This window comes from Mus caroli, chromosome 15, assembly GCF_900094665.2.
Source record: "Mus caroli chromosome 15, CAROLI_EIJ_v1.1, whole genome shotgun sequence".
NCBI lineage: Eukaryota > Metazoa > Chordata > Mammalia > Rodentia > Muridae > Mus > Mus caroli.
In genome coordinates this window covers 7,534,836-7,553,093 of record NC_034584.1, presented here as the reverse complement: position 1 = coordinate 7,553,093, position 18,258 = coordinate 7,534,836, and the positions used below count along the sequence as shown (strand labels likewise).

Below are 18,258 nucleotides of genomic sequence, written 5' to 3'. Positions count from 1 at the left end.
GCATACATAAGAACACACATACCACACATATGCTCCCATTTAGAAGCACAACACATGTACACATACCTAGCTATACTCACACAGCTAGAAGTCCTCCGAGGGCTGGAGAAAGCACCCCAGAAGGTATATCTCAATCTCAGTGCTAGTGAAAGCTGTGGAGAATGGGGGAAAATGTGGGTGAAACACCAGGTCCTGGGTGTCAACTGACAGAACCGCTGTATCTGACTCAAGCACCAAAAAGGTCTTTTTGTACTTCTAAAGAATTTAGAGGGGCTGGTGAGATGNCTCAGTGGGTAAGAGCACCCGACTGCTCTTCCAAAGGTCCAGAGTTCAAATCCCAGCAACCACATGGTGGCTCACAACCATCCGTAACGAGATCTGGCGCACTCTTCTGGAGTGTCTGAAGACAGCAACAGTGTACTTACATATAATAAGTAAATAAATCTTAAAAAAAAAAAAAGAATTTAGAAGAAATTTCTCTTTTTTTCAATTTTTATTAGATATTTTCTTCATTTACATTTCAAATCCTGAAAGTCCCCTATACCCTCCCTCCACCCTGCTCCCCTAACCACCCACTCCCACTTCTTGGTCCTGGCATATAAAGTTTGCAAGACCAAAAGGCCTCTCTTCCCAATGATGGCCGACTAGGCCATCTTCTGCTACATATGCAGCTAGAGACATGGGCTCTGGGGGTACTGGTTAGTTCATATTGTTGTTTCACTTATAGGGTTGCAGACCCCTTCAGCTCCTTGAATACTTTTTCTAGCTCCTCCATTGGGGGCGTTGTGTAAGATAACTGTGAGAATCCACTTAGAAGAAATTTCTAAAGAAATCTGGTGTGGGGGTCAAGGAGAATAGTCTAACATAGATGAAGACAGATGCTGTAAGAAAGTGGACCTCTGTGGCTCAGATTGCCCTCTCTGGAAGAACCTGAAAGCATGCCCTGTGCTCCTGTTTTCAGTGTGGATGTTTGGGTTGAGCTAAGAGCTTGAGCTAAGTTGGCAGAATACCTAGGAGTCAGATATGTGGTTCTAGGAGAGGTATTGAAAGGTATAAAAAGTATTGGCTCTTACAAATCCACTTGGTACCACACTAGATTGAGTAAAGTGTATCAAGACTTTGCTAATAGATAGTGCAGAGTAAAAGCAGAAAGTCATGACTTATCACACTTAAGAGAATCTTCCATTCTACCCTTTCATATTACCAATGAGGAAATGGAAGCCAGGTTTTACACCATTCGCCTAACCCAGAGAATGGCTGAGGTGACACGGGTGTAGTTTTCACACTTTCCAGTTCATTTATCTAAAGTGGAAAATCTAAATGCATGTGTCTATACATATGCAAGACTATCTCTGGCTATACATATGGCTATATAACAAGAATCACTTTCTACCTAAAGTTAATTATGTAGCAATCTCAGGCATATCATTAATATGCATTAAATACACTTAGGTTTCTTTTAAGTAAAGTATTCTGGGGGAAACCAACACACAGTACTCAAAACACAGTGCAAAGTAAAACACAAGGCCTGGCCAGGGAAGTCAATCAACCTTCCTGCAGTGAGCTACCACTGCAAGCCAATAGAGGGACAATCCTTAGAGAAATTCTTATTCTGATCCAAAACATACCTTGACAGAATACAGGAAAGAGGCACACCTAATTACTTGCTACATCCCAGCCTGGGATGTGTGGAAATGCCTGCCAGGCCCTGCTCTAAGACACAGAAGAGCACTTATTCAATCTTGACCCTCCCTACACATGTGCCTCGGGACCTTGGAACTGCAATGATACAACACAGACTGCCTTGTTTGTGAGACTTGATCATTGTTCTAGAGTGTTACCAGAATCAAGGCAGGGAGGAAGAGGCCAGGATGAACCAAGCACCAATAGACCACTTAGAAAGTGCTGGAGAATCTGACTTGGGAAAGCAGCAGGGGGTAGCAGAAGGCAGACCTAGCAAGCTGACTGTTTAGGTGTATAGAAACCTATTATTTGGTTCATAAAAACTATGATTCTCCAAATACTGAAAAATTTGGCAGATGTGATCTTAGGCAAAATGACTTCCTTAGAACCACTTCTCTCTTTAATTTGATGTCATGTCAGGAGAGGCCCCCATTGGTTATATGTAGTCCTTCTGATACTTACTCGAGTAGGATGTCACAATATTTTGTTTGGTTTTTATAATGTTTTCTCCATTCTTTCTCAGTCATCAGTAAGTCTATGAGGGCAGGATCCAACTGGGCATGCTCAGGGTTTTTGTTCCTAGCTAAGTTAACATTTCTTGAAGAAAGAAAAGTCAAGCAAAGACATAAAAACAAAGTAAAAATATTTTAGAACTTTCTAAGCTTTAGCAGATTAGTTCAGAAAGTCCCCCTAAGAATCCACTCCTTTTTTGTACAGAAAGCTTGGAGCATAAAGCACATTGATAATTTTCTTCAATATTGTACCTAAAATCTAACGTGTAAACTTTCCTCCTTCTGAAGAAACAGTTTTGTGGTGATTTATGAGGCTTCCAGCTGCTCCACAGAACAGGACTCTGTGGGGGTGGAAATGCTTGTTTTCTCAAACACTGTCATTAATCAGACCATGGGACAAGCACACAGTTAACATTACTTACTCCCAAGAGACCACTTTTGCTTTGACTTGGGGACTCCTAGTGGTCTTGTAATGTTTGGCCTCCGCTTAGGCATGACCTCTGTCTATTCACTCCTGCAGGCTTTCACTGCACAACACAGATCCATCTGGTGAGCAAACATGTGTCAAGGCAATAATCATTAAATAGAAGGCACACAGTCCATGCAATGCTGTTTCTCAAGATGGAAATTAAATACAAGTTCAGAGGCATAATCATTAATAAAGTATGATTTATTCACTATTTACTCATTTGTCTGGCATTTAGCAGGTGCTTAGGGTGGCAGGCTTTGTCCTATAACTGATAACATTGCAGAGAACAAAAGCAAAGAAATATTCTCCCATGCAAAACTAAATTCTGGACATTAGAAGGCCCCAAGAGCAAAGAGCATTGGGTAATCACCAGAAATATTAAACAGTATAAAGGGTTTTCAAAGTAGTGGAGGCAAAGATATGCTGGGTGGTGATCAAGGAAGGCTTCTCTGATTGGTTGATTTGGGGAAAGCACTTGAGTAGCCTAAAAGTATATAGGCATCTGCAGGATGGACGTTTGCAAGCAGAAAAAGCAGCCAGTGTAAGATGAACACTGGGGAGGCAGAGAAGGAAGAGGAAAGTAATCTGAGAGGAGGGAGAAGATGACCAGAATGCAGGAGGAGCAGAGCCACCAGCAGTCCTCCTAAGCAATCCAGGGTGGGGAGAGGAAATCATAGGGACAGCATTTGAACGGGACTAGAAGCATGCTAAGATGTTGATTGCGATGCTAGCTCTGGATGTAACTCTGTCCTATGGCGCACAAGAACCTGACAGCTATGCATAACCTAGGTTCAGAGGTCATTATTATTTTACAGGGTTGCTGTGGTCAGCAGCTGAGCCACCAGGATCTTACTTCTAGTTCATCTTCCAAGGCTCTGCCCTAGTCCAGGTCAAACCATCCCCCAACACACACACACACACACAATCTGCTTCGATGGGCTGGAAGATGCTCTTGAGGTCACTTCTGCATACTTCTGCCTGGCCCAGAATTTCATTCACTGCGGCAGCTTGAATGTCTCACACTAGGTATAATAAGTAGAACCTTCTTAAGTACCTGCATTACTCATTTATATCTATCTGATCATCCAGCCATTCGACTATCTCGCTATGGGTTGCCATTCCTTGACAAAATAAAAACCATAATGTCTCCAGGATAGTTCAGTTGGTAAATTGCTTGTGTTCCAGGAGGAGAGATCTGAATTTCAGCTCCCAAACCCATGTAAATTAAGCCAGGCATGGTGGTGATACATTTATAATTTCAGCACTGGAGAGGCAGAGACAGGTAGATCAGTGGCTGGCTAGCCTAGTGTATTCAGTGACTAAGTCAGACAATAAAAGGCTTCATCTCAGTAAAGAAAGCTATCTGATGCATACAGATGGCACTCAAAGTTGTCTGTTGGCTTTCAAGAGTATGGGAAAACATGTACACCTACACACACACACACACACACACACACACACTGAAAAAAATCTCAAGTTGGTGGGTGCTGTTTCTTGTCAGGAGGCTACTGATATCATAGACAAATTCCTTCAAGAGAGCGTGGGGTTTTTTTCAGAGTTAAATCAGTTCCACAAAGAGAAAAACGTGTGTGTGTGTGTGTGTGTGTGTGACAGTGTAGGGAATCTGGAAGTTAATGATTATAAGATCAATACTTTTCAGTTCTCTTCCCAGACAAGGGTTCTGCTAGATCTTTGGAATGTATGTGGGAATTGGCAAATGTGATTCCTGGCTCAGCGTATACAGAAGAAGCAAACAGGCAGACTCGTCACACGATGGAGCCTGTGGTGGACACAAAAGTACTGGTGTTGAGTCATCTGTGCAGCTAAGCTTTCTAAGGGATAGATAAAAGTAACCCAACGAACCAGGCTTAGTCAGAGGAACTCTAAGTGCAAGAACAGCAGACAAGCAGAAGCTTGAAGTGTGGGGGTTTTGAGTAAGTAAAGTAAGTTCAACAAAACACAAGAGATGAACTCGAGGGGGGCGGGGGGGGGGAACGGTATCGCTAAGATGCAGCTCCTGAAACGCCTCAGAGAGCTGTTGTCCCAGACATGGGGAGAGGCCTCCTTGGCAACGGCAAGATGATCTGATTCATGTTTAAGGAGCTGGCTTCCAGTGAGAGAAGTCAAGAGCAGAATGACCAGTTAGGACGCTGATGTACTATTCTAGATGAGAGCCAGAAGAGGCTGAAGCATATTGTAAGGCTCTGGGGAAGGTGGGTAGCTTAGAAACCTATTAGGTAGTAAAAAAATAACAGGACCAGGTAATAATGTGGGTTGGCTGAGCAAGCATGTGGGTTTGTTTGCTTAGTATGATATGGTTTTCCAAGTAGGGTCACTGGTGAACTCATGACCAAGCAATCTTGAGAAATGTAGAACGACCAGATTCTATGGGAGAGCGAAAAATAATTGTCACACTGATTGCATCAAGAATAACTCTCAACAGTAAAGGTGTGACTTATGAAGGCATTTTCAGAGATGACAGAGGCTCTGACCTAATGGTTGATGCCCAGATAGATTCATGCTGTGATGTTGGAAGGCAGAGAAAGGCAGGAAGTGGGGCCTCGTTGGAGGCATATGATCATTAGGGCTAGGTCTGTGAGAACTATATCTTGTCCTGATTCTTTCCTGCATTCCTTGTCATGCTTTCTGGCTACATGGTATGGGCTGTTCTGCTCCATCTTACCTTCTCCTCCTCACTGACAAGTCTGAAACAGAGCCAAGTAAATCTTTACTTATTTGTTTATATTGAGCACAACTGACTGCAAATATAAGCGCCGCTGATTAATTTCCCTTCACAGTCGGAGAAGTGCCAGACCGCTCAGATAGCCGATCTTTCAGGTAGTGTTTCTTCAGAATCGGGATGGCCTACCCTTACAAAGAACCATCCACCAGCCAAAATAGTCTTTGTTACAGTGACTCTGAGAGACTTCTTCTAACCCAGGATGTATCCCTCTGTACTCCCATCCTTCCCAAATCACCCTTGAATACAGTCTCAGCCTCTCTGACAGCTCAGGTCCAGCATAGCCCATCCTGGAAGAACAATGAGCAGACCAGCAGAGCTTCCTCTAGGAGCTATCATGCATGGAGCCCAGAAACCTTGACAGCTGGAATGGCGGAGGAACAAAGCAACGGACTGACCAGCATTGAGGGAATGTAAAGAGAGAATTATCACTGTGGGATCTACTTAATTAAGAAAGCTTGCACTTGAGAAATCAATATGTCTGCAGTCTGGAGCAACCCGGAGCACAGCCTCTGGCTCTCTGAGTTCCCTGAGTCTTGGCTATGGAGCTTATTAACCAAGCAAAGCCACCAGAGTCACCATTTAATCTGCTTACTATAAAGTAAAATGAATAATCTTATTATTAGGAAGTCATGAATTAAATAGTTGTCAGTCTCCTCTTATTAGTAGTAAATAATAATCCTTTTATTAGTAAATACCCAAAGTAAACTCCTACTAGCCCTTAAAGCAGATCGCATGTGTGGGTGTACACGCGTGTGCTATTCTACCGACTTACACTAACCGACTAACTAACTAACTAAATAAATAAATAAACAAACAAACAAACAATAAATAAATTAATTAACTAATTAATAAAACAACACTTACAGCAGCTCTTCTTCCTCTGTGATGCCTTAATAAAGCAAACCATCAGCTGCTGTGGATCCATTCCTAATGCACGGAGCCTCCAGAAACAGAGGGGGATTCTTCCTCAAGAACTCCAAGACAAAAATCAGGGAGAATGTGTGGGAAAAAAAAATCTGTCTACAAGGTAAAGTATTTGTGCTGCCCAGTGAAGATATTTAGACTCAACACGGAATAAAGAGGTCATTTAGAGTCTTCAACTCACTGCATAGCCATTAACTCAGAACAAGATATAAACACTGGAAAGTTTAAAACGTTGCTCTGATTTATTGAATTACTGATCTGATATGCCAAATAACACAGTGATCTATTGCAAATATCCACTAATTATAACTTGTTAGTTAATATTTAATAGTGTCTGTACATATCATTTTGAAAAGACAACCTAAAAACTTTCAAGTAACTACCCAAGACTTCGATGTCTTGCAGTAAGGTAGGCTGGGTAGCCTGAAAAACCCTCCCCAGCATTAAGCACATCACAACATTAAAGCATGAAAACAGTGGTAATTTCCAGATACTAAAAGTAGAGAACAAGAAAAGACATCAATTTACAAAAAATTTCAGAGAAAGACACACACAGAAGATATAGCATTATGACCATCTTTTCTATCACCATGGTGAGGCACTGCCCCATCCCTGTCATTAACTGTTACTCGCTGGGATGCTGTGAAGGCATCTGCAGACGTGACTAAGATCCATATCAGTTAACTTTAAGCAAGAGCGATGATCCTAAATAGTCTAGTGATCCGCTTCAACTGGCTAAAGAGCCTTATAAATAGAGCTTCCACTTCTCTGAGTAGATATTCTACACTCGGACGGCTGCTTCAGCACAGGCACAGCAGTCCCACCCTGCCCTTTCTGTTGGCTGGTTGATGGATCTGTCATTTACAAGACTCATACCTACTGTGACCCAAGATACAATTCCTGATGGCTTTCCTGACTGAGGCACAGCATTAGCAGCTAGTCTGGAATGGCTGTTGCTCCCTACCTCTATTCTGGAGAAATGAGACATGGTTAAGCCCACAGAGGTAGTAGGTCAGATTAGAGACCACATGAAAAGACATAAATATGTGATCAACTGGGTAATGGTTCTTAGGGCATGGAAGAAAATTATCAAGATGCCCTAGTACTATCATTGTTAAACTTCCTAATGCTGTAACCATCAGATAGTTCCTCATGTTGTGGTGACCATAAACCATAAAATTATTTTTTTTGCTACTTCATAACTGTTATTTTACCACTGTTCTGAATCATAATGCAAATATTTATGCTTTCCGATGGTCTCTGGGGTTGTGACCCATAGATCGAGAACCTGGATTGTGTGTGTGTGTGTGTGTGTGTGTAACTTTAACACAAAGCACTTCCTATCCAGAAGACTGACACAATCCAAAAGAGAAAATAACATAAATTTGACAGGATACAGCACAGGAGACTATCTCGATCATGTCCGTGAACATCAACTTTGGAATGCAATTATGCATTATCTGGTGGAATCTTGGATCTAGATATTCTGTGTGTTATTGATTTCATTCCACTTAGTAGAATAATAAACTCACAGAATATCTACAGGTGGGGTGAAAGTCCTACCAACCTACACTAAGAAACATAAACAAGAGTGGGCTATGCAACATAATACACACACACACACACACACACACGCACACACACCTGGATAGCAGTTTGAAAACACTCAAGACTGAGTCAAATGTAGGTGGCTTACAAAATGGAATTTTTTTTTCTGATACAGAAAACAATAAATGAACGATGTCTCATTGTTCTGCCACAAACACGCTGTAGAGTAACAAAAACCTAATACATGTCCCAATATTCCACGTCTCTTCATAAGTAAGAGTTACCTCTTTGAAGGTGAGGCCAGGACTGGACCTCTCCTTACTCATACCCTTTATCCAAGCTTCCAGCTTTATACCAGGGGCTGTAAACTATTCACAACTGTATCCACAGAGCTCAGGAAAACATCTGGCATAAAGAAGATACCCAGCAGACATTTGTGGGATAATTGAATGCATTTGAAAACAAGCTTGCATGCCAAAAGTAGATTAGGTGTTTCCAGCCTAAAACCCTGATGAGTGAAGTCAGACTCTGGCTTTATCTGCCAGGGTGACTTTGTGCCACCTACAACCCTGCAGCTACTGACAGCTGCTTAATAACAGCTTCCCCAGCATCCCCTACATTTCCACCCAACAGCTACTGTGCCCCAGTGTAACTGCATCTCACTAATAATGGGAAGACAAGGGAGCCCATCTCTACTCATTAAAGGAAAGCATACAGACTTCACAGTTCCTATAACTTAGCATAGACTCCAGAAAGTTGAGCTTGGAGGAAATGCAGCAGGAATCAGCGAGAACTCAGAAAATCAGACAACTCCAGCACAAGAGATTGAGGAGGCAGTTAGCATGATCAAAGCAAAACCAGGCTACTGTCATGTTAAAATCCTGACACAAGCTGCAAATCCCTTGCAACTTTTCCATGTGGGAAATAAAAAAGAATGCAAAGGGTCACACGTCAGGGGAGAAGAGCTCATCTGTTTTTCTATTGCAGTGCATTAGAGGATCCGAAGGCAACTGTTCATTCAGCCTTGAGGCTTCAGCAACCTAAGCATGAAGTGTGTTTTAATGTCTGCTGAGGACACCACTGCCCACAGTTAACGCCATCATCTCTGTAGGACAGCATGGAGTAAGAGGTCTACTGTTGTCTGGTTCAGCAATACTGAGTACACTTCACACTATCAAGACTCAATGAGTCCTGCTATCTATATAGCTTGAAACTGTGTATGAGCTCATTAGATATTACTGAATCACTTTAACTATCATTTAAACAGTGCTGTTTCCGGAAAGGAGATGGTTAAGACAACAAATACATCTTCAGTATCTAGAAAAGACGCATTTGCTTTCTTCTTTCTATTAGTGTTACCAAGAGCAGAAACTGCTACACTCTGTTTTTTTCTAGCCCCAAATGCGGTCTCTATCAGTTTCATTTCAGCAGTTTACTGACCTCTTAGTTCACACCAAACACACTTGGTGGAAAGACTCTGTATGTGCCCTAATAAGGCTTGCAGGAATGGCTGGTGAAGCAAGATTAATACTGAAAGAAAGCTTAAACAGCTCAAAACCTGGGGAATAAGGAAACTGTGGCTTGTGAATCTGGCTGTGCTCTGATACTAACCAATTCGATACTTTTGCAAACCATCTCCCTTCCCTGAGCCACAGCTACTGCCTCATTGGAAAAGGCTTGAGTGGACACTATCAAAATCCCTGTGAGCACAGCTGATCGATCCTGACACTGTGAGGAACCCAAAAGCAAAAAAAAAAAAGAAGTGTCCTTTACAGTCTTAGAATCTCCTTAGAGAAGTTCACAATAGGAAGATCATGCTAAGAAGGGAGATACTGAGGGAGGACTTACAAGACTTACAAGTGCAGAGTCTTAGGGTCTTCCTAGGAACACCATGTGAAGTAATTTGACACGTTTCATAATTGTATTATTGTCTGTGATTTAATAGTGACTGTGATATTTGTAAATCTCCCTCTTTCCTATCTTTCCTTCTGCCTGCATGACTAAATGTTTCCTATAATCAGCTCATTGTTTCATAGTGTTTCATATGTGAAAAGATTCATACACACACACACACACACACATATATATATGTATACATATATATATATATAATGGGTGTTCTTCATGTATGAAATTATGCATTGTATGTATATTACATGTAGAGGCCAGAAGAGGGTACAATGTCCCCTGGCACTGGAGTTATGGACAGTTTAAGCTGCCATGTAAGTGCTGGGGATTGAAGAGCAACAAGTACCCTTACCTACTGAACCATCTCTCCAGCCCCTTAGTATATTTGTATGTAGTCCACTTCTTAACAGGGAGTTCCCATATTCAAGGTGTGTCGGTGAGGGATAGTTCTCACTCATTCACTAAGCAACCATCCAGAGCAACCCACCCATTGCCCTAGTAATTCTCTTAGTTGTGCTGATAACCTCGACCTTAGGTTCAATTGTAAAGCTATAAATCCAGACACGCAACACATTCTCCCTTACCCAAAACATAGTAGGATGTGGTGATTGCCCAGTGATTGGGTTTGTGACAAACAGTATCTTAAGTTTCACATTGAGATTACGTGGATTGACACTTTCGGCAATCCAATCAGCCACATGATTGGTGTACTCCTTCCTTGTCATGCTTGCTGCAAGATTTACACAGTAGATTATGTAATGTAGAACCCAGCTGCAATCACTTACTAAGGAATTGAAGCAGCCATTTGATTTTATGCACATAAAAAATTCAATATTTAGAAGTTTCCTGTTGTTTACATTCACTACTATGACTATAGAAAGAAGTCCCAGGAATGTTTCTATGAAGCATACACAGGTGACTACTTGTCCTTCCATGCACTGACTACTGCGAAGCATGCATGCAATCTCCTCATCCTTCTACACACTGTATGAAGCGTGCACACGTGCCTCTCATCCTCCCACTCACTCACTACAAAGCTGCACTCCTCAGTGTCTCTGCCCAGAAACCACTGCTTTAGCTCCATCATTCCTTTCCCCCTTTGAGGTTTCCAGATATTTAAGAAAAAAAATAATACTTTCTTTTGTTCCTTTTTCCTTTATGACATTGTTAGTTTTCCCTCTGAAGAAATGGACAATATAGTATTTGAAAAAATGTTCCAATTTTGGGTAGCCCTTATACATTGTTTTTATTTTATACACGTTAAAGAAAATGTGAGGTTGCACGAAATTACTGGGATTAGTTTATCTGTGACAGTCATTTTATTTTTTCTATATTTTGAAAATGGGAAGGATAAATGCATTGTTTTCATTAATTTTTTTAAGCTCTATATTTTGATAGTGGTTTTCCCTTCCCCTAACTCCTCCATCATCCTAACTATCCAGGGCAGGAAAGAAAGGAGCAACTCAGATGATGCTCAGAACAGAGGATACGTATGGGACAGGAAGGCAGGGAAACAGGGGAGCAAACAGACAGGGCACAGTGGGGAAGGGAAGCAGAGGGACATGGGGAAGGGAGCATTGAGCCTAGGGTAGGAGGCAGGATGGTAGGGGACAGGGTGACAGGGGCCCAGGAGGGCAGGCAGGGCAAATGAACAGAGGACATAGAACATAGCTTAGCCAACATCAGATATAGCACAGTGTAGCCAGAAGCATCTCTGAGTTTACCATCTAATAATGTGTTCATAAGCTTTTTGGTTTCTCTTTGTACATCATTATTAAACATTTGTATCTGCTTTCCATATACAGGCCTGATGATATGCCAGCTATTTGTTAATTGTTCACACTAACACTAATGTAATATGGTATTGTCAATGTTAAAAAGCATTACTTCTTTAAGTTGCTTGTTTCTGGGATATTCTGGAGTGGATTCCTTTTTTGTTTCTTTAAGGAAGGATAGGACTGGAAATATGTTGCTTAGGCTAACTTTGAGTTCATAATTATTATGCATACAGTCATAGCTATGAGGCCTGGATAAAGAGGTCATGCTTTAAAATAACATCATAAATCAAACTCCTTATTTAGGAAGATTTTGAAGTCACAATACCCTTTAATCCACAGGTGGGCTCCTTTGTCTCTGGAGCTCTGATGCTCTGTCTCCTGTATACAACATGAGGGTAGGACCCTTCCTCGGTCAGTGGATGCTTTTTAACAGGCTCGATGAAAAAGTCTCCATGTGGTAGATGGAAAAATCCAGTCTGTAAATATATTCAATGAGAGGGCTTATGTGAATCAAGTCTGCAAAGAGGAATACTAAAGTGAAACATTATATAGACCTTGGTAATCTCTGGAAATCCCAGAACCAGTGCTCTCAAACTCTGTCATTGGGTGTTGGAAAAACTAATGGCTCATAGATGTCTTTGTAATCATAAGTATAAGCAGATTGGTCATAGATGCCTTTGAGATGCTAGTATATATATCCACATGTTCACACAGACCCAAAATGTCATATGCCGTTATTCAGGTTCCTAGATTCTCCTTGGCACCACTGCTGGGCATTTCCAGATCACAAATCGAGGCCTTGCTTCTGCTTGTCTCCATGGAGACCCTGGCTATGCCCTCAATCCACTGATAACAGAACATTTATCTCTGTATGATAATATGACCATACAGGCACCCAATTGCTTTCCTGAATGCATTCAATACCTCATTCAGGAAACAAACATAAGACTAAGTGTCTGATCCATTGAAAAGTTCTCTACCACTTTACAGGCAAAGAGAGCATTCTTATTCATGGCTATAGGGATCAGTTCTATGTCTGAGCATGCTGGTCCGTGAGGAATTCAATCCAAGGGGTTGATATGAAAGTATATTTCTTTCTACTCCTCTGTTCCCTATGGAAAACTTCCAAGTATCTACTTGAGGTGCTTAGCAAAGTCTAAGCCAGCCAAGCACAGTGATTCATGCCAGCTATACTTAGAACTCTGAAGGCATATGCAGAAGAATTATGAGTTCAATGTCATCTGGGCTGCAAAACAAACTCTCAAGGTTCCAATCCCATCATGCTTGAGACAACAAGTTCACTCTGGGTGACCTGTTTGGAGTTTTACATTGAGCCACCTATTCAAGAGCACCAGGCTCTGGAATGAAACGGGGTCAAACCCAAGTGGCTCCTCGCTTCTGATCTTGAGTAAATGACTTGCTCAGTTTCTCAGATCTCATCTCAAACACAGGGACAACTACAGGTTATTGTGAATGGCAGATGAGTGCATCTATATAGGACTTTTAGAGAAGGTGGTGTTCAGAGTGGTGACTAGCATTAGGCTCTTTCCAGACTTCTGACTGTGTCATTTCACAGAATCAAGATGGCTGGACATTAAATATTATTTCTCCAGTATAAACCTAGACACTGGGTACTTGAAGGAGACTGGAAAAGACCTCCCTGTTCTTCTCTCTGTATATCTCAGCCCAATGCTACTCAGCTATAGACAAGACTAGCTGATCAGTCCAAGCAAACAGGAAGCATGGGAGGTTCTTCTCAATTTGTGTGTCCGTCTAAGTACCTGTGATAGCTATTCTTGGTTGTTACCTTGATTATGTCTGAAATGAATTACAATCCAGGATTTATAAAGTTCTTTTGTGAAATGGGAAAGAAAAGCTTATGTCCAAGTATGGTGGTTCACACCTTTAATGTGGGGCAGTGGGCTGCTCACAGACAGCCTGGTCTCCAGTCGAGCAAAGATCTAGAACCCTGGGGGATCCAATGGGTGGTGATTTCTACCTACATGGGATGGAAGGTGTTCAATCATGTCTCTTTGACCCCTGGCTCCTGTTATAGCCCCCACATCTCCCACAGGAGAGGTGTGCGACTATCAGTCATGCAGACAATGTCCCAAGCTCCTGGCATTCTGGCTAGACTCCACCCCCCACAGTTACCTGACTATAACTAGGTATGCTCCTCCCCATAGTTACCTAGCAACAACAAGATAGTCCATCCCACTATAAAAGGAGCTGCTTGGCCCCTCCTTGCTCTCTTTAAGCTCTCTCCTTTCTTACTCTCTAGCCCTCCTTCTCTCTCTCCTTTCCCCCTCTCTCCACGTGGCCATGGCTAGTCTCTCCCTCTTTCTACCTTCTCTCTTTCTACCTTCTCTCTTTCTCCTTGCCTTTTTACAATAAAGCTCTAAAACCACAGACTATCTCTGCTCATCAAAGTCTGCTGTGCTTGAACGATGGGATAGGCTTTCCCCTAAAGAGCAGCTTCTAACCTCCCACTGGAAGGCCTTCTTGCGCTCCAGCCATGGACCAGACCAAGGACTCTCGCCTATGTGGGAACTATCCATTGGCTCCTCTCTCCCTGCCCTCCCCTCCCTTCAGTCCCTGGGGCTGACCGAGCCAACTCTGGGGGCCCCCATTCCATTCTCAGCTCTTCTGTGGTGTCCAGCGGTGTTGGGATGCCTGAGGCTGAGAACCTGGTACCTAAGACTGCCCCTTGTCCACCACTCTCTGAGTTGGGGTCCAGTGGCTTCCCACAGCCAGACACCCACCCAGGGCCACTTAGAAAGCATGTGGCAGTCTTCCACATCTGTCTACCCAGAGCACTGGAACTCTGGCAGGACACAATTTTTCTCCCACTCCCTCTTTCCCCCACACCCACTGCCCAACACTTTAATCCTATCACTCAGAAGAGAGAAGCATGTAATCTTTGAGTTCAAGATTAGTCTACAGAGCAAGGACAGACAAGCTTAGACAGTGAAGGAAAACACTGAAAACAGAAAGCTAGTGATGATGAAATAGAACCAGGGGTGTGAGGGGGCATGTTCCAGCCCTAGTAAGCAGGAGAACTTGCAGGGCCATGTGGTTTAGGCTTCAGATCCAAGAGTAGAAGGGGTTACTGGGACAATTGATGCTGGTTAGATGGAACTAAGAAATTAGTGATGATTAAGAACAGAACATCATCGCTTAGGTGAAATCTTCTGGAAAATACTTTCTGAGAGCACAAAGAAGCTGTGTTCCAGAGGTGGACAAGTTTGCACCTTGTGCTGGTAGCCAAACTAGGTAATACATAAGAGTCACCCAAGAAGTACTGGTTTTTAAGGCATTCAGGGGTCATGGAGAGCAGCTGAGTCTTGGCATTCTGAGGCCATGGAAGGCCATTGGTGAAGATGCAGCCTCAGTTGTAGTTGACAGCTGAGGACTGAAGGGGTAATGCAAAGAAATTGAGGCTTGGCACCATGAATAGAGCCTATGATTGGCTATTGGTGAAACCTAGTTGGAGTGGAAGACCCCAGTGTATTGGAGATGCCAGTACCATGGGATGATCACCAAGAACAGCAGTAGTGATGGAGAACATCAACCTGAGCTTAGAGTGCTACAGAGGGCAGAGCTCAAGAAGTAACCCAAGCCCTTTGGAGGAGCCTAGAAGATCATATGTGGATCCCAGATATTGGAACAAGAAGCTGTGAAGGTGAAGTTGTCTTGGAGACCCCAAGATGTTAGAGATGCCAGAGTCATGGGATACCTGTCAAAGAAAGCTGCTACCAGGAAGTGGAATGTGGTAGTTTGAATATACTTGGCCCATGGGAAATAGCATTATTAGGAAATATGGCCTTATTGGAGGAGGCATAGCCTTGTGAGAGGAAGTGTGTCACTGTGAGGTGGGTTTTGAAGTTTCCTTCTATGCTCAAGCTCCACTCAGTGTGGAAGAGAAGCTACCTTCTGGCTGCCTGAAGAAAAGTCTCTCCTGGTTGCCTTTGGATCAAGATGTAGAGCTCTTGGTTCCTCCAGCATTATGTCTGCCTGCATGCTGCCATGTTTCCCACCATGATGATAATAGACTGAAGACTGAAACTCTAAGCCAGCCCCAGTTGAATGTTGTTTTATAAGACTTGCCTTCATCATGAAATCCTAAGACTGTATGTATTTGTCTTCTACTACCTGTCAGTGTGGACAGTAATATAAGTCAGACCTTAACACTAATCTTACCAGTGTGCTTCTTATTTTGATTGCCAACCTCAGAATATCTTCATATGAAGAATAAAAGAAAGATAAAAGTTCTTTAATCTGATCTGTGAAAAATAGCTGTGTGACCTTGAGTCAATTGCTCAAACCCTTAAGCAACAGTGCCCTTCCTCTTCCATAAGAGGCAGCAACGCTGACTAGTTTATAGCCATTGTAGATCCAAGTGAGAGGAGGCATGTGGAAGTGGCCTACAAGGTATTTTACTTTTAACCTCTAATTTGTTTTTACTCTGACATTTCCTAGGAGATGTGGCACTTTTTTTTTCCCTGTAGCTTTGTCTGAGAAGAACTTCTGTGACAGGAAGCACTGATGAGACCCAGAGAACAGAATCAAGTAGTTGTAATAAGATAGTGGAAACAGACTCCATGCATTACAGAGGTTTGGTTCTATTTCTGCTGTGAGTCAGAGACCAACAAGAGAGAAGAAAGCCTGCCTGCTGTTAATGAGGCTCATTTGAGCCATAGAAACCAAGCAAAAGACTAGAGCTCCTCAGAGAGCCTGGGCCCTGTGGTCATTTGTGCACTGTCATCAACCTAAATATTAATGTCCCTCGAGGAAACAATGACAAAACCACCAAGAAGGGGTAGTCAGGAACTCTTCAGGCTCGGATTTTGGGTTCAAATGGTGAAAAGAAAACAAAGAGAACTCCACTGGAGAGCCTGCACATTTGGTGAGCAAGATGAACAGGAAGGCCTGGAAGCCACAGGTTTTCCTAAAAGCTTCCTTCCATTTGCATTCCTCCACGGGGTCATCCCTGCAAGCACACACACAGAAATCTATCTCAATGGTTCACAGAAGCTGAAAGGAGACTCCAGAGAGCAACAGTCAGAGCAGGGAGACAGGGGGGAAAGGAAGGACTTATGAGTGCACAGGTAGAGCAGCTTGCTGCAAGACCACCTGTACAGGGATCATGGAGAAGGGAACACGCAGGAGCAAAGACAGCACAGAAGTGGTGTGAGGAGGGCTGTAGGCGTATTTTCAGGTTAAGCTTATATACCTGTCTTTTCCAAAGCATAAACACAGATGTGTGCATATATGGTGCCAGGTGGTGGTGGCCCAGTGGTCTGTGTATTGGGCTCTTCTTGGTTAGTAAAAGCCAGGTCATGATGGACAAAATCACACACAGTTTGCTTCCAATAGGAGAGCTGCCTTCACACTTGGCCTGAAGCAAGCTATCTGGGAAAAATCATCTTTCCGGTTTCATTTCTAACTTGGAAGCAAACAAAGCCACCTTCATCCCAGTCTTCCCTGCAACCCACTCCCTTCTAACCTATCAAGAAGATTGGGGAAAGAACTGCCAAAACACTGAATTCACAGAGGACTCTCACCAGCCAGAGAAACTCACACAGAATGAAGCTCGAGCTGAACCCCACAGCAGGTTCATTCTTCCTTCCATACCCTCCACCATCTTCTCTTCTCCCTTACACATCTGCCAGCCTCAAGGCCCTGTTAACGCACTTACCTGTTTTAACTAAGTTAGAAATATCTATGAATGCTTCCAAACACCACTACCCTTTAAAAGTAAATTTGAATATTTTATAGCATTACAAGCAAGTAAAGCTATGTACAAATGATAGCTGACAAGCCCATATGTAAGTTTCATAAAAGGAACCCTCACCTGGAAGAAAAGAAGATTGCCAATCAGCCAAGAAGTTCCCTGTTCCCCTTTGTAATCAATAACATCCCCAAAGGACTCAGTGATCCTGCTATCTACCACTAATAAATTAGTTCTAAGTCTACACTTGGTTTCAAATCACAATTCAGAGTCAGACCTAGGCCCTGGGGGGGGGTAAGACAGAGGCATCATAGTAGACTATATACTACAGCGCAGATTCACATTACAGAATCTAACTCCACAGACCTGGAAATGACATTTTTCTCATCTTTGTTCTCCATGGAATGCCCCTCTCCCCAGACAGCTAAGGCAAGGCAGGGCCAGAAGACACCATGCTGCCTGGTGGATGATTCGAGCTGATGGACACACAATGGAATAACTGCAAAAGTCTCGGTGAAGCAGAATTAAAACAAACCTTTGCATTTCTTGCTGCTAGAGCATTCGAGTAGGCGCTTCTCTCTAATTAACCTGCAGCACAGGGCAGGAGGGGGATTTAAGGCTTGTCCCAAGACCAAGCAAGCAAAATTCCTAAAATTGACATCTTCAGTTAGTTTCTAAGTCTACCAAGTCATGGCCTTCTCTTTTTTTCCTACTAGAATACATTCTGTATCGCTTAGGTTTTTTTCCTAGTCAAAAGAGCCAGACTTTGGGGACAAACAGGTCTGAGTTCACCATTCAATTCCAGCAGAAACAAGTAATTCAGTCCTTCTGAGTCTCAGTGGCCTCATCTATCACCGTGGTGTGCTGATGGCTTTCTGCTGGGCAACTACACCTGGGAATGAATGAAGTAATGCATGAGAGTTACTCGAAACAATGTCTGTCCTCTAGTTAATGTCTCTCTG

The 18,258-nt window shown here is 42.8% G+C and overlaps 1 protein-coding gene across 2 annotated transcripts in view; it reads right to left on the bottom strand.

The window, feature by feature from the left end:
• Adamts12 (ADAM metallopeptidase with thrombospondin type 1 motif 12) overlaps positions 1-18,258 on the bottom strand; it is a 276,352-nt gene that overhangs the window by 181,342 nt on the left and 76,752 nt on the right. For both annotated transcript variants that reach the window (XM_029470142.1, XM_029470141.1), the window contains exon 3: positions 11,891-12,041. In XM_029470142.1, coding sequence (XP_029326002.1) covers positions 11,891-12,041 — 151 coding nt within the window. The remainder of the gene's footprint in view (positions 1-11,890; positions 12,042-18,258) is intronic.